We start from the raw sequence: 22,070 nt of genomic DNA, 5'->3' as shown, positions 1-22,070 counted from the left end.
AATTCCAAACTAAATATTAGGACAGCTGTTTGTGAAGTTTCTAAATCTTACTGTAAATATTTTACTTGTCCTAGTTCTCCAACTTATTTTTTGTGGCAGGAATGATTGATATAATCATTCAGAAGGGGCTGCAGGTGTCAATTAATTTATTTTTTTTTTCTAAAAATGTAAAGGAGTTGGCCTCCTGTTTCTATCTCTGATGTTTTCTGAGTATGTTCCACTGTACCAAAATCAGTATCTTTAGAAAAGATAAGCCACATCTGCCTGTTATTTTTTAATGTTACCAGCCAGACCTCCTTCTAGTAAATTTTGTTTATTTTTATGTTTATACCATTTGGAAACGATGAAGTTCACTTTGCTTCCCTGAAGCAGAATAAGCAGTACTACTGGATTGGTAGAATAACTATTATTGGCAGGAGAATTCCTGCTTTGGCCACACCAGCATTGCTCAATCTGAAAAATTCAAAGTGTGCTGTTTTACCAGTAACATTTGCTTCATACTGGCACAGCCTGGGAGGCCCCCACCATCCATTCTGACTCCTGTCAGCAAAATCCAGAGCTTATGCTGACCACGCAAAATCACCTTTTTAAGAAATGAAATTCACTGTATTTCTACTGCACCACCACCATAGCGCTCGGGAAGTTTGCTGTGGGTTTAACGGTTTTCCAGGAACAATCCCACGCTGTTCAGCGCCGAGTCCACCTGCCCTGTCTGAGCAGCTTCCAGCTTCCGCTTTCAAAGCCCCAGTTTTTGGGAAAAGCTCTCCTTTAACTGCTTGTGTGTCCAGACTTGCCATCAGATGAACCTGCTGGTTAATTTTAAGTGAAAGCTGATATTGCAGATTGGTCTAATAAAGAAATCCCAGCCCATGGGAGCCTTTGGAGAGAACAGGCAACGTAACACAGGAACTGATTCACTCAGGCTCATTAGAGACCATCTGTGAAGCTCTGCAAATTCATACAGAGTCGAACCCCTAGTGGAACAGAACCTGAGAGCCTTTTTGCTCAGCAGTGTAACACAACCAGCCTTTCCAGTTCCTCACTCTGTTCTTTCGTTGTTTCTCTCTTTACGAAGCACCCCGGGGCTGTAGTCAGCAGTGACAATGAGAACGTTTAATCTGCAGGTCACATAAAGAAGTATTGATGATTTTTTTTTTCTAGGGGGATTTTTTTTTTTTCTAGTTGGTCTTGCAAGAGTTCTTGCTCCTAAAAGTTTTCTAGGATTTACAGCGTCAGCAGGTTGGATCCTTCAGTCTCACAACTGGCACATTAATGATGCAAGTCCCCGAGGAAAACGTTTCAGTTTTCATTTCAGGGTGGGAGTCCCGTTTCCCGAAACTTCTGCCAGGCAGCTTTCACCCCTGCGTGTCCCCCACCTTCTTTCAGCAGAGCACACAGCTCCACCTAGTGCCCTCCTCCCAATCTGACAAGTTGCAACCAGACAAAACCACAAAACAATTTCAAGTTTTGCTGCCAACTTCACTATATTTCAGAAACCACCTGCCCCCCCGCCCAGCCCTCCTGCCCCTGCTCCAGGACTGAATCCAACACTGTCCCAAGTGGGGCTGTGCGAAACGCAGCGGTACGACCGCTGGCGGTCTAAGTAGATTAAAAATGTAACAACGTTCTTTGAATCTTTTCCCGAGCCCTGTAACCAACCTGTTTCCCAGAACGACATCTGTCAGACCGTGCGTCTCACATCTGGCCTGCTGACAAAGCGGGAAGCAGCGGTTTCAGTATAATCTTTATTTAAAGGAAACCAGTATTGCCTTTTTGAAGGCTGCGCGAGCCCTTTAGCTACACCACGGCCGCTCCTTTGGACAAACGTGTGCTGACCCCACCGGACCGCGACCCGACTCTCGCTCCACCTCCCGCCGCCCAGCCAGCGCCGTGCCACGCGCCGGTGTCCTGAGGCGGGACGCAGGGCCGCACTGCTCGCACCCCCTGGGGCCGCCCCGGCCCGGAGGCCCCCGTTCTGCTGCGGGAGAACTCGGGCTGGCGGGAGGAGACGGCTGTGGAGAGCCGGGAAAGCGGCGCCGCCGCCGCCACACCGGGCAGCTGCCGTTCGCCCCGCGCGCATGCGCCGCTGGCCGCCGCGCGGTCACCTGACCCGCGCCTCGCGCGCGCCGAACGCCGAAGTCTCGCGAGAGGAGAATTTACACCACCCCCCCACCCCAGCCGCGCGCCGTGACAGGACGTCTTACAGCCGCCCCCCTCACCCCGCTGGAACGCCGCGCTTTCTGATTGGCCAGCTCCCGCGCGCGCACCGACCCTCCGCGGCCGCGGCCACCAATCGGCAGCCGCCGGAGAGCCTTTGCGGAGCGCCCGGCTCCGCCCTCCCGCAGCGCGGCGAGCGTACGAGGGGGCTCGCGGGCGCGCGGTGCACGCCGGGACGGCAGCGCGCTGCGAGCAGGAGGAGGCGGAGGAGGCAAGATGGACGCGGGGTTCTTCCGCGTAAGTGCCGGCCTCGGCGGGGCCGGGCGGGCGGGGAAGGCGGCGGGGCAGCTCCAGCGGCGGGCGCGCGGCTGAGGGGGGCCGCTGCGGGCCCCGCCGCCGCCGGCGAAGCCGTTGGCGCCGCCGTGCTCCCCCGCCCCCGCCCTGCGCAGGCTCCTGTGAGGAGCCGCCGCGAAGAAAATGGCGGCGGGAAGGAGGCCGGTGCGGCTCGGCCTGTCCGCCAGGCCGCGGCGCCGGGGGGCTGCGGGAGAGGGAGCGGAGCAGCCGGGAGCGGGTTCGTCACGCCAGTCCCGGGCTCTGTGCGCGGCGGGGGCTCATGCGCTCCCAGCATGGGCTTCACCGCCGCCTCCCGGGGCCGCGCTGGCCCGAGCCCGTCCCGCACGCTGGTGCGGCCTGGGACCGCCGGTTCCCGTGTTGGGCCTCGGGGCGGCCGGGCCTGCGCGGGTGGGCCGAGCCTGTGACCCCGCCGGCGGAGGAGGGGGCCCGGTGTGTCGAGGCCCGTGTCGCGGCCGCCTCCGAGCTGCGGGGCTGCCGGCCTCGGATGCGGGGAGGTGTGGAAGGAGAAGCCGAGGGGCAGATGGGAGGTGAACCGGATTGTGCTGTGAAATGCGCTTTGGTGTCCCCGTTCAAAGCAAATCAACGGAACTGCCCTTTTTTTTTTTTAGAGAGAAATTTTTCAACTGTGACACGAAGGCTATTAAGTGTATTGAAAGAAAAAAGAAGTTATACTATATTTTTAGGTTGACATTTGAAAGTTTTTTTTTAAATCATTGAGCTTTTATTTCCTTTTCTTACAGCTGTGCTGTATTTTCTGAAGAGACTATTAAACAGTAACCTACCTGGGGTATATTTTTTTGAACCTTTTCTCACATTGGTTAGAATGAACCTTTTTTTTTTTTAATTCCTTAACAGTTCTGAAAAACAGCGTGTCTGAGAGTACTTAAATTTGCATCCAGTTTAATTTTCCAAGGTTCATACACCTGTTCAGCCCAATTATTTTATGTTTCTGCATCCAGGATACTTTTAAAACATGAGGGCACACGTAACCCTTCACTTAATTCAATTTTGTGTTAATGTAATGGCTGAGTAAGTTAAATCTACACTTATCCTCTCTAATGCAATTATTAAAAAGTTTATAAATGAAGTGGTTATAATCTATAGCTGACGTGAAAACACTGAATTAGAAATCTAGCATTCTTTAAACTGGCCTGTGAAAGGTGACTGCTTAACAAGACAAAAGGGCTCAGAAGAAACCAAAGTTCTCAGGGAAATTAGGAAAGTGCAGCAGAGCAGTAGTTTAGACTCATCAAGAAAGCTGCTATCGATAATTCTTCCAGTTCTTCACTGTTCTGGCTCTGCCTTGTAATTCCTGTGACTCTGCCTTGTTTGGTTGCCATCACTGCTTGCCGTGTGTTATAAACAGGCTAAGAAAAATGACATTCCTTTCCCTTTTGCTTCTGAGTTGTGAAAGACAGAATTAAAAAGAAAAAAAAAAACAGAATATGAAATTCTTGAGTGATCTGATAAGTATTGCATTTGTCGCTAATGTGTCAGCCACACAGTACGCTGCAAATTTTGTAAAGAGTTTTAAACAGACTTAATCCTGGTAAGAGCCTCTGTGTTCCAGAATGGCAAACAGGAATGTTAATAGTTTCAGTTCACTTTCAGCATCCCATGACTTTGTAGCGTGTTGCTAATTCAAGGTGCTTTCTGATCATATGGAGTGGTTGGCTTACCTTAGAATTTCAGCTTTTTCTTGTTTGTCAGCTTTTGGTTCTGTAGCAGCCTGTGTTAGTGCTGGTGCTCAACCCCTTCTTCTGTGCTTACGGAATTTTGTATTAAATTCCTGTGCTTTCTATCAGCCCAGTTGATTTCCTGAATAAACTTCACTTCACGTGTGAACTGTGGGTTTATTTTGAATCATTAACAGGTCATCAGCATTGGGATGGAGTTCTGCACATACTCTTCTTCATGTGTGGTTCTGGTTACTTCTGTGCAAATAAATTTTCCAGAACTGTACTTAAAAGTCTTTCAGCTCCAAATGAATTAACCTATAGTTTCTGTTCACGAAAGTGGAACGAGTTGGTGAACTTTAACAGAGCACGATCAATAAAATAGTATTCTGTGTACTCTTGCTGGCTCCGTGTTGGCTGAGTTGCTTCACAGAAATTTACCCAAAGGTTTCATAGATGCCACTGTAAACAAATGTGATGGTATTGTTCTTGGACAGAGGAAAAGTAGCCTGTTCTTTCTGAGGAGTTTGTGAATTCCCGCAGAAATCCTTCTTACAGTAATTTGGCACTACTGTACCTGTAAATTTGTAAGTAGTATGCCAGGGAGATTATATTATTAACATGTCACTGTAGAGCTCAAGAGTTTGCCCACCCCTAAATCTTCAGCAGTAGATGAAGGCTGTAGTGCTAAAATTAAAAGGCACCTGAAAAGGGTTATTTGCGTTCAGACTGGTGCGATGGGTGTTGCTGTGCACTGGCCAGTGGAAACTTGTGAGAAACTAATGCTTGAGGATGACTGGATGTCATACAGACTAAAAATCTTATTTCCTTTGCTTTAGGGAACAAGCGCAGAACAGGACAATCGCTTCAGCAACAAGCAGAAGAAGCTGTTGAAGCAGTTGAAATTTGCAGAATGCTTAGAAAAGAAGGTGAGTTGATTAGGATGAGATAGGAAGTAAGACACACAAATAGAAGACAGTTCGCAGTGGAGTAGTTGGATATCAGATGGTACGTACAGCGGTGTGAGGAATGTCTTTTTCTCTAAAGCAATACTGGAGGATATTTGGAGTATCCACTTGACCATCAGAGATACAATAGTAATATATATGATCCAGTTATAGTCCTAAATATCACCAGTAGGCTTCTGTGTAACATACAGCTTTGAAAGAAATCCATTTCCCAAGAGCTGTGAAGTCATGTACAATTCTGGACATCCTTAAATGTCACCTCCCAACCTCCTTTTTTCATGTGTGTGGTTTTTTTTGTTTTGTTTTTAATTTGTTTCAGGTTTTCTAGGATAGTGTGTTGGAAATGCATCCTGGTTATCGTGCAGTTATTGCAGTGATCGTCCCTCAGGCAGTGCAGAGCAGCTGAGAGAGCTGTAGAAAACTCAGTTTAGAGATCCTTGCTTAGATGCAGTCGTTGGGGCTGTGAAAGTCTTTACCTTTTGGTTGTCAGGGAGAGGGTGTTCCTGGGGTGGATGTTTAAGCGCCGCAGCCAGGGTGGTTGCTGTGAGTAGGTAGCTTTTCAGTAAACACTTTATTTCAGAGCTTGGAGCTGCTCCTTTACTGGCCCTCACCTGCCAGGGAAGCGAGCTGGTGAGATAACTGTGGTGGAAGACTCAGCAAAGCGGAGTGCAGAGCTCTGGTGGAGAGTGTCTGTGTTTTTGTAAATGACAAAAACTGATTTCTGACAGAACTGTGTTCCAAAGAGTTGGATAAAACTAATCACTTGCTTCATTCACGCTGTTCCAAAGAGGTAATAATGTGAGTGTAGAAATGTTCCTGGAGAAAATGTTCCTGGAGAATTGGACTGCACTCTCATCTTGGGTGACAGCTCTGTAAATTGAGGTGTGGAATGGTTGAATTCTCTTCTAACTTTGAATGCTTAGTGATTTTTCAAAAGTTGTTGAAGTAATTTACTGGAAACTGAATTGTATGAAGGGAGCAAGCAATATGTTGGTGTAGCTTTACTTTTTTTTCTGCCTTGCCTAGCTAGTATTTACTGGTTTTCTAGAAATTTATTATGTGTTTTGACTTTTCTTATCTCTAGGTTCTAATTTTAGCTACTTAAGAGAGATAGGGAAGTCTGTTAGACCACCTCCCCCCCCCCCCAACCAACCAAAAAAAAAAGGCAGAGATATCCAAGCTGGTGCTTTAATCAAAATGCTGTTGTTCAACAGAGGTTAGGAACTGGTTTAAAACAAAACTTAAGCCAAGATAATAACATACGTAGCGGCAGACAACTCAGTCTTCACATTGAAAATTTAAGATACCATGAGCTTGTGTGTTTTGTGAAAGAACTTGCTCTGAAAACCTTCTGTTTCTCCTGTCTCTTTAATACAGGTGGACATGAGCAAAGTAAATCTGGAAGTAATCAAACCATGGATAACAAAACGAGTAACAGAAATCCTTGGATTTGAAGATGATGTAGTAATTGAGTTTATATTCAACCAGTTGGAAGTGAAGGTAACGATTTTGTGGATATTGTTTCTAAATGTATAACATAATTATTATGAATTCTATTGAATCTGTGAATTTCTCAAGTACAATTAGGAGGGGTTTTGTTACTATGTATATTTTGGAAAGAAATTCACTTTGTAAACAGCTGTAAGGCTGGAAGTTTAGTGAAGGTGCATAGTTTGCAAACTGCTCAGGTGAAAATCAAACTTACTGTTTTAATTTTGCTGTTACGTGTTAAGTTACTTTGACAGCAATTTTCTAATGATGATGTGATTTATGATTTAAAAGGCCTGAACCAAAATGGAAGTTATTCCTTGCGTCTGAAGTATAGCACCATCACCTTATTAGGTCACAGCAGAGTGAGTGTCCAATGTCGCTCTGACCCAACTCCCTTGATGATGCAGTGTGTGTTTGGAGGTGAGTTGTGTAAAGTGGCCGAACCAAAAAAATCCAGGAAAGAGCAATTGGGCAAAGCTTTACACTGCTCTTGAAATTACTGTAAAGTAGACCAGGTTTTATGTGAAGCATGAGGGGAATTCTGAATTGATCTGATGGTATTTTAAATGGAGAGTGCTTGAGTCAGCTTAGATTCCAGATCTAGAGCTGTTAATTTTTTCCTTTGTTAATTACTGGAGGCTAGTATTTGTATTTGCTGTAGTTAATCTTCAGACTGATACAGTATGAACATTACTGAGATCATTTAGTACAGTAAACTTCATGTGAAGGCTATAAAATAATAGGAGGTGGTAATAAACTCAGTTTTTGTTAATATCTGCCACTGTGCCACTGCAACCCAAGGGACAGTAAAAGATGCACGATATGAATTATTGGCAAACATTCTCATGCTGATGTACTTTACACTTAATCTTTTTTCCTAAGAGTTCAACCTTGTGTTTTGAGAGAACAGTTGACATTTCAACTGATAAAGGTATTGCTGTTTAAAAAAACCTTTAAATTTCAATTTATTTTGAAGATGCTAGTATCTATTTTATGACTATTTAGATGCTTTTATGTCTAGAGAACAAAAAGGGGGAATAAGTTTAAATACTAAGCTAAATAAAGTTAGAGTTCATAATAGGAAATGTTTTCTTGACATGTGTTAGTGTAATACAATCTGAATACTCATTTTAATTCCCCTTTATACTAAGTATGATTAAAGTTTAGAACTTTTTTAAAAACGATCTTTTCCTTTTTTTGTGGTTGTGTACTCATTATTGCTTGTTCGTCTTTTGCAATTTAGATAAATGATATAACATTAAACTCAAGGTGGTTGAGTTGCAGTAGGGAGTCGGAAGCAAGCCAAGGGAACATCTTTCTCTACAGGGGACTTGGCGATTCCAAACCCCCCAAGGTTCCAAGAAGAAACTGAAGACACCTGGAATCTGTACTTGCTTTGTGCTGTTGAGCTGTGCTTGTTATATGGACCTTGTTGCTTGACCAACAAACAACATTTAGAATTAAAAAGCCCACTTTCACTTTGAACTTCTCTTTGACCTCTTAACCCTTTGTGGATGTGACAATAATGACTTTGAGGAAAATCTGTAAGGTGCCTACTTAGTGTATGCTCCCTCAGCGCAGGCATAGCCTAGTGTTTTGGAGAAAGTGAGAAAATGCATGCATGAATCTTGAACTTTCGCAGCAGGATGTCAGGGTCTTAGCAGGATGTCATCTGCAGCGTTAGGCAATTATGCAGCTTCTGTCCATTGTGCAGATGTTAAAGATTTCCAAGCAAGGAGAATCAAAGCAACCAGGAAAAAGTGTTTAGAAAAGAATTATAGAAACTCGTAGCAGCATTGTAATGATGTATTAAATTTAAGGCCCCAGATTTCCTAAAAATACGTACGAAACCCACAAAGGATTAACAGGCCTTTCTGAATATTTATGGTAAGACACAAAAGAAAAATTTGTAGTACAATAAACCTAAATTGAGAAATCACTAGGGAAAGATTAAAAAAAAAAAAATTAGTTCTTGAGTGTATGTGTATTTTAGCCCCCACGGTAGTTTTAATTTAAGTTTAATATTGACTGTATGTTGTTTTTTCAGATAACCGGTTTGCCTTCCTGTCATATCTCTTTGCAGAATCCAGATTCCAAAATGATGCAAATCAACCTGACTGGTTTTTTGAATGGGAAAAATGCTAGGGAGTTCATGGGAGAACTGTGGCCACTGCTGTTAAGTGCACAAGAAAACATTGCTGGTATTCCAACCGCATTTCTGGAACTGAAGAAAGAAGAAATAAAACAGCGCCAGGTAGGATTTAGTAATAGAACTGTGGGTGAGTTGTGGGCACTTGGCAGAACTCGTGGCTGTACAACTATTGGTATTTCAGCAGATGTTTTGTGTTCAGTGGAACTCTTCTGTCTGGGCAACATATTTTAGTCCTGAAGCAGTGTATTTTTTTTTTAGTTGTCGTGTTTCAACATACGTATTTGGTAAGGTGTTTATGGTGCCTCTGAGTTAAGTGATGGTCTTTGGTTGCATAGATAGAGCAAGAGAAACTGGCTTCTATGAAGAAACAAGATGAAGACAAGGAGAAGAGGGATAAGGAAGACAAAGACAACAGAGAAAAAAGAGACAGATCCAGGAGTCCAAGAAGGTAATGAAAATGCACAGACAATGTATCGACAATACTCTAGAACACAGTGAAGAATACATGGCAGAGAAAAATGAGCTGAACTTTGGAAATAGTCCCCTCAGCCGTTTCAGCAGGCCAGCTAGCTTGACCTACTGCGGGACAGTGATTGCAAGGAACCTAGAGCAACATTGACATAGGTGGTGGTTACACCAGAAACTATTTAATGGTCCTCTATGCTAGGCTTTGTTGTTTTGGGGGGTTTGGCGTTTTGGGGTTTGGGTTTTTTTTGACATCTTAATTTGGCTGCCAGTTACTAGCAAAAAAATATAAAGTTGTTTTAACTGCTCTAGACAGTACTGAGAGCCCACCTGATTTGGAAGAGCTTTAGCTGCTGAATATCACAGGTGCTGTTTCCCATACATGGCTTCATCGTGTTAGGTTACGAAATGGCTCTTGTCTTTCCCAGACGCAAATCCAGGTCTCCCTCCCCTCGGAGGAGGTCGTCGCCTGTCAGAAGAGAGCGGAAGCGCAGCCATTCTCGCTCCCCCCATCACAGAACCAAGAGCCGTAGTGCTACTCCTGCACCGGAAAAGAAGGAGGCGACTCCTGAGCCAGAGCCCTCTGTGAAACCAAAGGAGACTGCTGTTCAAGAGGCAACTTCAAACAGGTAAGTGTCGTAACTTGGTGTGCAGAACCTAAAAATTACCTTTTAAAAAATGGAAATTATCTCAATACCTATTTGGAGCTTGACTTGGGGGAATGCCTGCTTCTCCCTGTTCCCCGTGCAATGGGAAAACAATGTAATGAATAATCTTCAGGAAGATTTTTTTCGTCCTGGGTTGAATTCTAAAGGCAGAGTGCTTAGCTGCTGCTGTGGTTTCGTTGTCCTGGTCGTCTCTTCCAATTCTGACAATGGCATCTTGTTTTCTAGCAAGTTGGCGCACAGCCTGTAGATTACTTTTTCTTCTCTTGGAAGCATTGTGTACTGTATTGTGATTCTTTTTACGGTTTTGGAGCATGATGTCTAATGTCTTGTCAGAGGATGGGCAGGATAATGTTCGTTGTAGGGGAATATCTTGGCAGCCTCTAAAATGTTACTCCGGGGGCTACGGTTTGTATGTGCTTATAAAGTGAGTCTTTATTTTTAACAGTGATATCCCAAAAGCTCCTAAACCTGAACCTCCTGTACCAGAGACTAAGGAAACTTCACCAGAACGTAATTCAAAGAAGGAGAGAGAGAAGGAAAAAGAGAAGACTCGTCAAAGGTCCCCAACTCGGTCCAAGTCAAGGTCAAGATCTCGATCACGCTCTCCATCTCATTCTCGACCAAGAAGGCGTCATAGATCGCGGTCAAGGTAGGACTTCAGTTTACCTTCATTGTGAAGGTTGAGAACTGAATGTTTTCTTCTGAAGGTACCACTTAATGTAATGCTGTCAGTCAAAGCAGTGATATTTTTGGAGATGTTGAGCTATGGATGTTTCAGGCCAAATGAGAAAGGTGCATTCAGTGGGCAAATGTGTTCAGGGGTTGTTTTCTTCCTCTCGTGAGAAGACACTCATAGTGACTAACACTGGCTGGAGAAGGAATGGGGTACTTCATGCTGAGTATGGCACTTGTTAGATAGTGAGAATTGTGTAGCCGATACTGAAGATGTTGTCAATTACTTTTTTTATTATTATTTTACTTCTTTGCAGAGAGATGTTGGTAAACTTTAAAGCTCTGGTGTGTCTGAATGTACCAATGTGCATCACAAGCTAAATGCCACTTTAATGTGATACACTCAAGAAAAGGCAACTTTACGCTCAGTGCCCTGAGGAGAAATTTCCTCAAATCTGTAAATTAGATAGTTGCTTTTCATTTGAATTTTTGATTGTGACAGGTCTTACTCCCCTAGAAGGCGACCGAGCCCGAGACGACGGCCGTCTCCAAGGAGAAGGAGCCCTCCGAGGCGAATGCCTCCCCCACCCAGACACAGAAGAAGCAGATCTCCTGTGAGACGGTAAGATTCTCTTTTTTGAGACAACTGAAAATGTTAAACTTTGAAGGGAACACTAGTTGTGAGGAATGAATGTTATCAAAATTATCCGTTCGTCTTCTCCTAGTGCTGTCAGGTGGATGGTTTGAGTGATGTAGAAACTGCATTGTCATTTCATGAGTGTGTTGTGGGGATCATAGTAGTAGCTGTGAAACTATTTATTGTGAGTCGAAATAGTGATGCCAATTCTACCTTTTTGAAACGGGACAATTTCAGAACTACTTCAAGTGGCTCTGGATAGCTCCCAGTGTAGATCGACATGACATCTTGTATGACTATTTTTGCTTAAGTCTTAATACTTTTTTTTTCCTGCCTGGGGAAAAAAATTAGAACAAGTAACTGGATTTTACTTGTTGGGAGTTTTTTAATTATGACTTACATTTCCATCACATAAAGTTAAAATAAAAATTAAGCGTTGACTTGAAATGTGCTGCTGCTTCATGTTCTTTTCTTTAAAAAAAAATCTTCAAGGTCTGCTCTCTGGTGTTGGAGGTTAAATTTTTGACAGCATAAGCAATTGTTCTAATCGCAAAGCTCTGAGTTGCCTTGCAAAGAAAATGATGTGTTTACAGCAATGTCAAAACAGACATTTGTCTTCATGGGAAAAGAATAGATTCCTGTCCTTCATAGGAAGAGAATTAAAATGATGCTTCCTGTGTACAATAGTTGTTCTTTTTTCGGTAGGAACAGTTCTTCCTTTTTATGACAAGGTGATGACTAATTATTTTTTTCTGAGTTTGTAAAGATGCTAATTTCACACAGTTACTGGGAAGACTATGAACAGTAACAAACATGTATGTTGCAAGATGTACAAGAGCTCCCTTTCAGCAAATGTTTATCTCACTCAAGGTAGGGTTTCTTTTTTCCAGGTTCTCAAGAATTCTGCAGCCAAAGGTGGATTCTGCAGGTACACAATTGCAACAGAACTTGCCACAAATTTTGCCGCAGAATTCTAGAGGCCCTACCTTTTTAAATTTACAAAGTAAAGAAGAAAGACTAAAACAGAAGAATGGATAGGTTGATTCCAAATTGTTACCTTGTCTGAAATTTTTACCTCCTGGTCCAAAAACTTTTTAGTGTACTTGCATACTAAACTTTTAAACAGATCTGTTCTGAAGGTCATTAAATCACATGTGCTAACACGGAGAATTCTCTTAACCATCCAAAAGCTAGAGAGCCCAAGCAAAACTAATTGCTCCCAGGAGAAGAGCTTAGTTGTAGTCTGTAGATTGGCAGAAGGCAAGCAAAGGTAACACTAACAATTTTTTGCTCACTATGTAGTTTAAAAATAACTGTGAAAGATTGGTTGTTACTCTCCTCTTCTACAAACCAAGTGTTGAAGGGTGTCCACCATGTTTTGGAAGTGCTGCTGTATGTGGCTCTATATACGTGCTTGCAAAAACCTGCATTTTTGTGTTCATGCTCAAATGTTTCTTAAGCTGGATAGTCAGAATCTAATGTTTGATTTACAGGAGAAGACGGTCATCAGCATCCTTGTCTGGCAGCAGCTCTTCCTCCTCCTCCTCACGTTCTCGATCACCACCAAAGAAACCACCTAAAAGAACTGTTTCCAGTCCTCCTCGTAAAACACGTAGGCTTTCTCCTTCTGCAAGCCCTCCCAGGCGAAGGCACAGACCATCCCCACCAGCAAGTCCACCTCCAAAACCACGTCGGTCTCCAACACCCCAGCAGTCGAATCGTGCAAGAAAAAGCCGTGGCTCTGTTTCACCTGGCAGAGCATCAGGTAAGGAAATAAAAATTTGTCTTCTAGCAGCTTTATCGTTTTGTTTTCTCAGAGGTGACGTGTACAGTTTGTATGAGCAGAAAAGCCTGCGAGAATGTAATGAAATGCAACTGAGTTGTTTGACTTTGTCTTTCAGCACCCAAACATAAGAGTACAGAAAAGAGAGAATCTCCTTCGCCAGCACCAAAACCAAGGAAAGCAGAACTGTCCGAGTCAGGTATGGCTCTTGCTTTTCAACACTGGTTTTGGGTGGGGTTTGTGGTCAAAGATGCCTGACAATAAAAGGCAGCCGTTGCAGTGCTGAACCCTCTTGGTAGGCTGGCATTGAAAGCAAGAGTTTTCAGAAATATAAAGATGATTACTCATAGTGCCTCAACTGTTTTTATCCAAGCTTTCTTGGAAAAAAGCTCAGCCAAAATGTACTCCTGCCTCAATGTTAGCTTAAGATTTTTTAATTTAAAAAAAAAAAGGCAGGCTTGATGATCTACGGTAATATGACCTTGCTGCTGCCTAATAAGGCACATTTGTACCTTCAGTTTGAATAGTCTGTCCATTTATGTACCTTTTCAGAAGAAGATAAAGGAGGTAAAATGGCTGCAGCAGACTCTGTTCAACAGAGGCGTCAGTACAGAAGGCAAAATCAGCAGTCTTCATCTGGTATGGATGACACAGATTTCCGAAAACTGGATTCTAGTTTACTTTTGCAGGAAGTAGTTAATGTTCAAATACTGATTGAAATTATTTGCTGTGTGCACTGCAATGCTAGTGTGAACTTACTTCTAGATTTACCACTTTAATTATTGCTCGTGAAGAATGAAGTATAATTTAAAGTTATGGTATATCTCTTGTTAATTAGTTTACATCTTTAAAATTCGCACTTTTAAACTCTTACCATCACACACAAATACTGTTTGCTATGGATTCCTTAATCTGTTGCTGTAACAGGTTATTTCCTAGTATTTTGGGCTCTTGTGTGCTTGGTCAGTAAATGAGCCTGGGCCTGGTATAGGTTTTTGTCCACTTCATGTTTCTGTAAGTAATTGCAGTTCAGCTTTTCGATTACCTGGCTGGTCAAGTTTTGTGTGGACAGTTGGGTTACTGCAAACACTTCTACCCAGCTCTGAGGGATTTGTTGATGACTTGACTTCAACTAACATTTTTAGATGAACTGCTTTTAAATAGAGGCTTCTCGTTTTGCGGGAGAGGATGTTAGTAGTTTAAACTGCAGTATAACCCTACGAGTAACCGTGTTAACAGAATCTTGAGAATCATTTTCCAGAGAGTGATTCTTCTACGTTTATAGATTCTGGTTCTTCATCTTCATCTGAAGAGGAACGACCTAAAAGATCCAATGTGAAGAATGGGGAAGTTGGTAGGCGCCGCCGCCATTCGCATTCACGCAGTCCATCACCGTCTCCACGGAAACGACAGAAGGAATCTTCCCCTCGGTAATTTCTTCCGAAGTTGAATGTAACTGATGTCTTTTTTCTTCTCTATCTGTGTAGTTCATGTTGTTTATCTGCTATGCAACTGTCAGCAAATACACAGCAGAATTAAGTCATATCCAGTTTGCCCAATCTTGTTTCAAGATTGCGTTCTTGTTATGCTCGTTTGGTCAGTTACTCCGGACTTTATTTGAATATGTTCCATTTTGCCTCAGATACATGGCAGATAGATTTGTTTTGTTTTGTTTTTCCTCCACTGCTGTCAGGATGCAGATGGAAAAGAGGTGGCAGTCGCCAGTGATGAAAAGGTTGGTTAGAAGTTAATCTGTTAAATTGGATTCACATACAGAAAATCGTTTAGACAGGCTCTCACTCATTTTGTCATGAGCAAGTCCTTGCCATTCCTTGTCCTTTGGAAGGGAGGGAAATTCAGACTGATGTGTTCCTTAGTGCATTGAATCTGGGGGAGGAAAAAAAGAGTCTGCTCTGTCTCCTTCATTGTTGACTATTTGTTAATTCACATGAGCCTGTAACAGCTAATAACATAATGTTTTTAGCATTTTACTGATGCCTGAAAAACAACTGAATGCTTATGTCCTTCAGGGGTTTTCTTGTTCCATATACATGGATTTGAAAGTTGGGTGAGCGGCATTACTTTATATTCTTGCTGCCATTAATCTTCTGGCTAAAACCCTTCCGTAGATTTGCAATAAGTCATTAAGATCTTGATGCTCTGGGTCACAGATAATTGGAATTTTCAAAAGTCTCACTCCTCCATTCATTAAATATTTGGAGATACTACTAGTAGACAAGTTGTAGACTAGTAGTGAACACCTACTTTATTTTCTTTTTTTATGTAGGCAGTACATTAACACTTTTTATTTGTGAAATTGCTTGTTCTGTGTAGATCCCTATTAAAATATAGGAAGGTGCAGGAAGCCAGGTGCTTGATGGGTTTATTAGTCTGATGTAATTGACCCTTGTGAGCAATCTGTAATTAAGACCTAGCTAGAATTTAGTTGCAGCACACATAATGATGGATGGGATTAAGTATGACTACTGCTACAAGTGTAGACCATTCTAATTATGGATCTTGTCAAACAAATCTATGTAAAACAGATTGAAATTCAAAGATCTTAATCTATTTTGCAACATAGTAAATTCACCTATTGCCTATTGTGTAAATAGACGTTTAATTAGGGCTTCCATGACATTTGAAGGCTGGTGGTTTTTTTGATCATAAAAGAATGTTGTGTCTTGGAGCTGACCCTTCTCTGAAAAGGGTAGTTTATTGCCTTGGAGAACAACACCCAGTGTATTTGAAATCAAATCTCAGTTTATGTAGATGAGCTTCTTTGCTTTTTCATTACTCTTAGTTTTTCCTTCATCCAGTCATTTTATCTGAATTGATTTTAAAAAAAAAAGGAAGTTTTATTTTAAAAATACCAATATTCCTCTCTAAAATTCTAGGAAAGTATGTGTATTTGAAATTTCCCCTGCCAGAAGTTTGTTGTAAACCTTGCAGAGCAGAAAATGACTCATTTTGTGAAAAATTTTAATCCAGATAGCTGCAGTTTAGCAACAACTCTGTTTTTTTTTCTCTGCATTTCAAGAAATAAGTAATTTTGGGTTTCAGATGCATAGATTTAAGACTGTGTTTTCAAGAGTACAGCTTCACACTGTTTAATCTCATCCAACTTCATACTGCTCCTGAACGCAGTTTTGTTCTTCCCGACACTGCTGGGCATTCCCAGTTCCTTGTGTTGGATCTAGCAATCATGTCACTGCATGGCAACAAAGAGGTGGGTTTGTTGGATTAGTCTGCTGGTGGATCAGTAGGCTGGTCTGACTCACGAGATGATCACTAGATTCAGTGCAAGGGAAATGGCAGAAATGAGTTTTTAGGAGAATAAAATGGGAGAGAGTTGGGCTTCCTTTCTGGCTACAGGATGTGAATAGACCAGGTTAAGCAGAAGATGAAATTCTCATGACTGCTCTAGTGGGTATTTGAGTATATATTTTTTTTTTCCATCAGTGGTTCTAATAGAATTTCGTTGTAAGTACATGAACAAGATGATTTTTGTATAGTGAAAGAAGGACAAAAAAAAGAATCTCATGGCTCAATTGCACCTTTTCTGAGAAATCCTTTTACCTCTTTAGTAGGAGGAGGAGGAGTCCATCGCCCCCGCCAGCCAGACGCCGCCGCTCTCCTTCCCCTGCCCCTCCTCCCAGGCGACGGCGATCCCCTTCCTTACCTCGTCGAAGGTAGAGTACTGCATTTTTGTCATGAAGTGGTTGCTTTTAGGTTGTCGACTTCCAGCTATGACAGGTAAAAAGAAATGCCTTGACTGAGGAAACCAGTCCCTTGGTTCGTAGCTTATTGAGGGGAATATGGTTTTGCTAGTGAGATTTTTCCGTGACCGGTGTGTGGCCTGGATATCATTTGAAAAAGTTGGGTATTAAATAAAGCTTTAAAGTAATTTTTAGAGGAATTTTTTTCCCCTCTTTGGGTGAATTACAAGACACTTTCAGCTAATTCGTATGCCTGTGTGGCACCTGAACACATGGGTTTTTTTCTAGGTCTCCATCTCCACCCCCACGCAGACGCTCACCTTCTCCGCGGAGATACTCTCCACCGATACAGAGACGATACTCCCCTTCTCCACCACCCAAGAGAAGAACGGCTTCTCCTCCTCCCCCTCCCAAACGAAGAGCATCACCTTCTCCACAGTCAAAACGCAGAGTCTCCCATTCTCCACCGCCAAAACCACGGAGCTCGCCTGCTGCTAAAAGGCGTTCGCCTTCGATATCTTCCAAGCACAGGAAGGGATCTCCTCCCAGTAGGTCCAATCGAGAAACACGTTCTCCACCACAAAACAAAAGGCATTCACCTTCACCACGGCCTAGAGCTTCTCATACCTCTGCGAGCCCACCGCCACCACGAAGGGGAGCTTCAGCTTCACCTCAGAGAAGACAGTCTCCATCTCCAAGCACTAGACCCATCAGGAGAGTGTCAAGAACGCCAGAACCTAAGAAGACAAAGTAAAAAAATCCATCTTTATTGGTGGTGGCTTCATGAGGGTTTTTGTTTGTTTTGTTTTAATGCAGTGGGAGAAGCTAGGGAACAGTATTAAAATGGTTCTCCTAAACTGAGATTGCTCAAGCGTTGGTGGCTCTGTTTGGCTTCCGCCATCATAATGTTGATTTTCAGAAGTTTATTAGATTGGAAGCATCTGTTAAAATAAAGTGTGACATGGAGAGAAGCATTAAAGAGGCTTTGGGTAGGGTTATGTAGGGTTTGTGGGGTCTTTTTATAGCATAGCAAAGCACTGGGGTGGAGCAAGTGAAAAGTTTGAGAGAAGTTTTGTTGCTAGCTTTATTTAAAGGAAAATGAACTTTCATATTTTAAAGCTAGCTGTGGAAGGGAACCAACGCTTTTGGTCAGCTCATGAATTGTTTCATAAGCTGTCATTCAAGATAAAAAAAATTGGAGAATTTTAGCAGTTTTCTTTAGTGGAATGCTGCTCTTATGAGCAGATAGTCAGAAGTATGGTGCTGGCTTGTTGATTCAGAAAGAAAATGTAGCTGAATGTAATGTCTTGTGCTCTTTTGTCATTGAATGATAAAAGAGCATGGCTGTTCTCTTGACTTTTAATGTGGTTATAAATTAGTCATATCAGAAGAAAGGGAGCAATCATTCCTGAACAACAATAGTATTCTTTAACAAGCTATCAAGTTGCAATATCCTTTTGCATTACAGAGCCATGGTGGCATTAGATTGTTTTGCCGTGTGTAACATATGCCAGCTAAGCAACTACTTGCTTTTTAAGTGGCACCTCGACCAGTTTATAAGCATATGTGTTCACCTGGCGCTTTTGTTCAATTTTACTTTCTTGTTTTGTGCCTGGTATCTCTACCTCTAGAAGCTAAGTGTAGCTCTTCTGTTTTTAAGGGCTTCCACGCCAAGTCCGCGATCTGCGAAACGGGTGTCTTCGTCACGGTCTGCATCAGGATCACCTGAGCCAGCACCAAAAAAGCATCAAGGAGCTCCATCTCCTGCTCACTCTCGTTCCCCTTCTGCAAACTGGTCACCTGCAAAAAAGGCTAACAGCCCAACTCAGAGCCCATCACCTGCAAGGGTATTTGTTTGCTAAGAAAAGCAATTCTGTTTCGGGTTATATGGCAAGTCGTTTTCATGAAAGCTTAGCTGCTGAACAGCTCTAAGTTTATGCACGTGGGAAAAAACATTAAAATCCTTGGAGTGATATTTTTTTAATTGTTAAAAACTTCTTAACAACTTATAACATAAATTTTTCAAACTTAATACGTCTTGAGTCTGGGAAAAAAGTGCCGTTACATAGAAATCTTAACTCCTGGGAGAAGAGACTTTCCATTTCATGAGTCTACATGAGTTTCATTGTCTACAAAGTGAGGTGATCTTATTTATGCTTAAGTCTTCTGTGCAAACTCAGGCTGTTCCTAGTAGGAAGAGGACAGATTGTTTGGCATCCTTGTCTGTCCTCCTCATGTGTTTCCCAGGGACACTTCCATTCTTTGCCAGAGAAGTGTTTGAGGGAGTTAGACTTGCCCTGCATGTTAATTTTTGTGAAGAGGCTTGCCTGTCATCGCTGTGGCCACCATAGCTGGTTAACCTGGTGTTCTGTTTTGAGGCATTACAAGATCTGCCTTCTGGGATTGCTTCTGTCAGTTGGCTGGGAATGAAACTCCACCAGTTCTGAAGACGGTGTTGAGTTTATGGAGCTTCAGATGTTGCTCAGTCCATGCAAATTCCCTAGGATGGTTGTGGGCTTGTTTAACAATGTTTTGAAGCCTTAGGGATGAGTTTGTAATGTCTGTTGAATTGTTTGTTACAGAATTCAGATCAAGAAGGAGGTGGAAAGAAGAAGAAGAAAAAGAAGGATAAGAAGCATAAAAAGGATAAAAAGCACAAGAAACACAAAAAACATAAGAAGGAGAAGGCTGCAGCAGCTGCAGCAGCTGCTGCTGTGGCTGCAGCAGATACCACCTCAGCACAGGAAGACCACCAGGAAGCAGAGACAGAACCCAAAAAGGTAGGAATTTGATACCTACACTTTACTTTTTGAGAGTCTGGTATAAGAAAATAGATGGAGATGAATGTCCACAGTACTCTTGGTGTTCTAAACAGCTCTTACTTGAGAAATGCAGCTTAGGGCCGATGGTTTTCTCAGCGGTTTGCAGCATTGGGAGGGCTGCTCAGCGTTCGGTGTTTGAAGAAATGCTTTGTCTTTGTTTGAAGGAGACAGAAAGTGAACCAGAAGACAACCTTGATGATCTAGAAAAACACCTGCGGGAGAAGGCCCTGAGGTCAATGAGGAAGGCGCAAGTGTCACCACCCTCCTAGGCTGAATCCTTTGATATAATGTACATTTTCTTTGGTTTGTACTCAGAATTCAATTTCCAATTGCTAAATGTGTTTGAGCTTTAGAATATAACATTTGTTGTAATAATTGCTAGGTTGAGGTTCACCATGTACAAAGGGCATGGATTTACATTACAAAAGGTGTCCACAGTGTACTAGTGACATTCTTTCATTGACAGCCAACATAATTTCATTTAGAGTGAGACTTTTTTAGAAGCAGTAGGCATTTGTTTTGAAGGTTTTAAACATGACCGCCAGTTCCCGAGTTTCTTTGAAATTCAACAAAGCCTTTAGCATAATTGGTGAGAGTCTCATTTGACTTCTTTTGTATCCACTTCCATCATGCTACTAACCTTTGTGGTTTGTAAGCTTGCCCAGAAGAGAAACCACTGCAGAATTCCCAAGGGAGTACAGATATTTTAATGCTTTCTACTGTTGCCTGTGTAGTCTCCATTAAAGCGAACCGAGCGTAGCAATGTAGAATGGTACATAAATGAAAGCATGTTGTTTACCAGGACACTGTGGGTTTATATTGATGTAACATGTTGATTTGGAACACTGGAATTTCATTTGTATTTTTATGTTCTTTTTTTAAAGGGCAGTTTCCATGATCAGCAGTCCCAGAAAAAAAAAAAGTTCCTTCAGTTACATAAATTTTGTTTGTGAGATGTCGTTGCCCCATTCATAAATCTTGTCTCGTTACGGTTCTTCTGAATGGTGTAAGCAACTTTCAGAGATGTGGTCTTTGAAAGTTTGAGGAACCCGAACTTTGGATATTGTCATGTTTTCACTGTTTTTTGTTTTTGTTTTTTTAACTAAAGCTATATAAAGCTTGTGGATTAAACAAAATAAATTTCTAAATTTAAACAGATGTTGGCTATTTTTATATGAACATTTACATTTGCTAATCAGCTTTCTTTTGTACAGGGTGAATGAATACACAGATACAAAAAAGTATTTGATCCAATATGCTGGCTTCTGAAAAATTTTGGGCTTTTTGTTTTGAACTGTCCTCGGGGCCGCAGAAATAGCCCTTTGTTACTCAGTGACGCTCCTGTTGTGTCTGGATTGGTGTTCTTGCAAAGCAAGAGTAAAACAGTCTACCTGGTCAGCACTGTTGGGATGGATAAACTTCAAACAAACTAAATATTTGCAGGTGAAAGTTGCTTGTCATAGCAAGTAAAATGTTTCGAGGTCCTGCAAAAAATTAGTGGCAGGTTTGTGTTAACTGAGCTACAAGCTTTAGTCGTGTAAACACTGGTTTGAGCGCTTGTCTGAAGAACCCTGGTGGCTCACCGCCGTTTCCATAATCATGTTTGAAACTTGCTGGACTGCTGCTGTTGGATTTTTTTAGAAATTCAAGCTCTGTTTCTGAAATCAAGTCAATTCTGAAGTCGGAGGTTCCTCTGGAAGGAGGAATGGAACATGCTTTTGAAATTTTTTCTTTTGTCCTGCATCTGAAGTAGATGTGATGTGCACAATTAAGTGTAGATATTTGATTAGTCTTTCTACTTGACATTGTGTAGGCTTTTAAAATAAAACAGGTATTATGTAGATACTGGATGGAAGGGGATATCTTTGAAGTAGCTTCTTTCTGCACTTCCTTATATGCTGAATCTTGTTTCTTAGCATAAGTACACATTGTATGCAAAAGTGCTTGTAAACTTAGTTCAACAACACTTGAATGTTGAGTATCATCTGTTATTAAATGTGTATAATAAATTCCAAGAACTTTCTGGACAAACACATTTTAAAAAGTATATCTGAGTGAATTTGGTGCTTCTGAAACTACAGAACCTAACAACATACTGTGCTAATCTCTTTGCCACATTCATTTTTTCCCCCCCATGAATGTTCTTTGGCAGCACAAATGATTCTGAAGCTCAGTCTTAAAAGACCATCCGTGTGCAGCCTCCACAAGGAGTTAATGCCTCGTTCTTCATAATCTGAATCTCACCTGGGTTTTGTGACCTCGGTGTGCCTTTTATTTTTAGCACTAGTAGAAGCTCTTTAAATATATTCAGTTCTCTTCCCTTGTACCAATCATTGTCTTTTTTTAATCCATAAATAACAGTTTAGGTTTAAAAAGAGCAATTAAACATGCTTTTAAGAAAAATAGAACTTCTAAATTGTGCTTAGTTTAATATTTTAATTCCTTCCTACTTATTGATTCGAATACTAACTTTGTGTTTAAATACCAGTTGAATAATAGCAAGCCT

The 22,070-nt window shown here is 42.0% G+C and overlaps 1 protein-coding gene across 13 annotated transcripts; it reads left to right on the top strand.

Moving 5' to 3' along the window:
• The first annotated feature begins 2,399 nt into the window (after positions 1 to 2,399).
• Positions 2,400 to 21,677, top strand: SRRM1 (serine and arginine repetitive matrix 1). 13 transcript variants are annotated; one of them, XM_086626074.1, is made up of 18 exons: positions 2,400 to 2,454; positions 5,027 to 5,116; positions 6,533 to 6,655; positions 8,730 to 8,900; positions 9,134 to 9,246; positions 9,692 to 9,892; positions 10,377 to 10,580; positions 11,106 to 11,225; positions 12,734 to 13,005; positions 13,142 to 13,222; positions 13,576 to 13,662; positions 14,309 to 14,453; positions 16,611 to 16,715; positions 17,031 to 17,492; positions 18,403 to 18,589; positions 19,325 to 19,522; positions 19,729 to 19,867; positions 20,779 to 21,677. In XM_086626074.1, exons 1-17 carry the CDS (start codon positions 2,434 to 2,436, stop codon positions 19,831 to 19,833), a joined length of 2,685 nt encoding a protein of 894 aa, XP_086482200.1. In that variant the 5' UTR covers positions 2,400 to 2,433; the 3' UTR covers positions 19,834 to 19,867; positions 20,779 to 21,677. The 13 variants fall into 13 exon arrangements, with proteins under 13 accessions (XP_086482200.1, XP_086482201.1, XP_086482199.1 ...); XM_086626075.1 differs by lacking the exon at positions 20,779 to 21,677 and adding an exon at positions 20,449 to 20,718 and having other exon boundaries at positions 19,729 to 19,853; XM_086626073.1 differs by lacking the exon at positions 20,779 to 21,677 and adding an exon at positions 20,449 to 20,718.
• The last annotated feature ends 393 nt before the right edge of the window (positions 21,678 to 22,070 follow it).

This window comes from Tauraco erythrolophus, chromosome 24 (genome assembly GCF_009769465.1).
Source record: "Tauraco erythrolophus isolate bTauEry1 chromosome 24, bTauEry1.pri, whole genome shotgun sequence".
NCBI classification, from domain to species: Eukaryota; Metazoa; Chordata; class Aves; order Musophagiformes; family Musophagidae; genus Tauraco; species Tauraco erythrolophus.
Note: the sequence above shows the minus strand (reverse complement) of the source record. Positions and strands in the feature narration are given on the sequence as shown.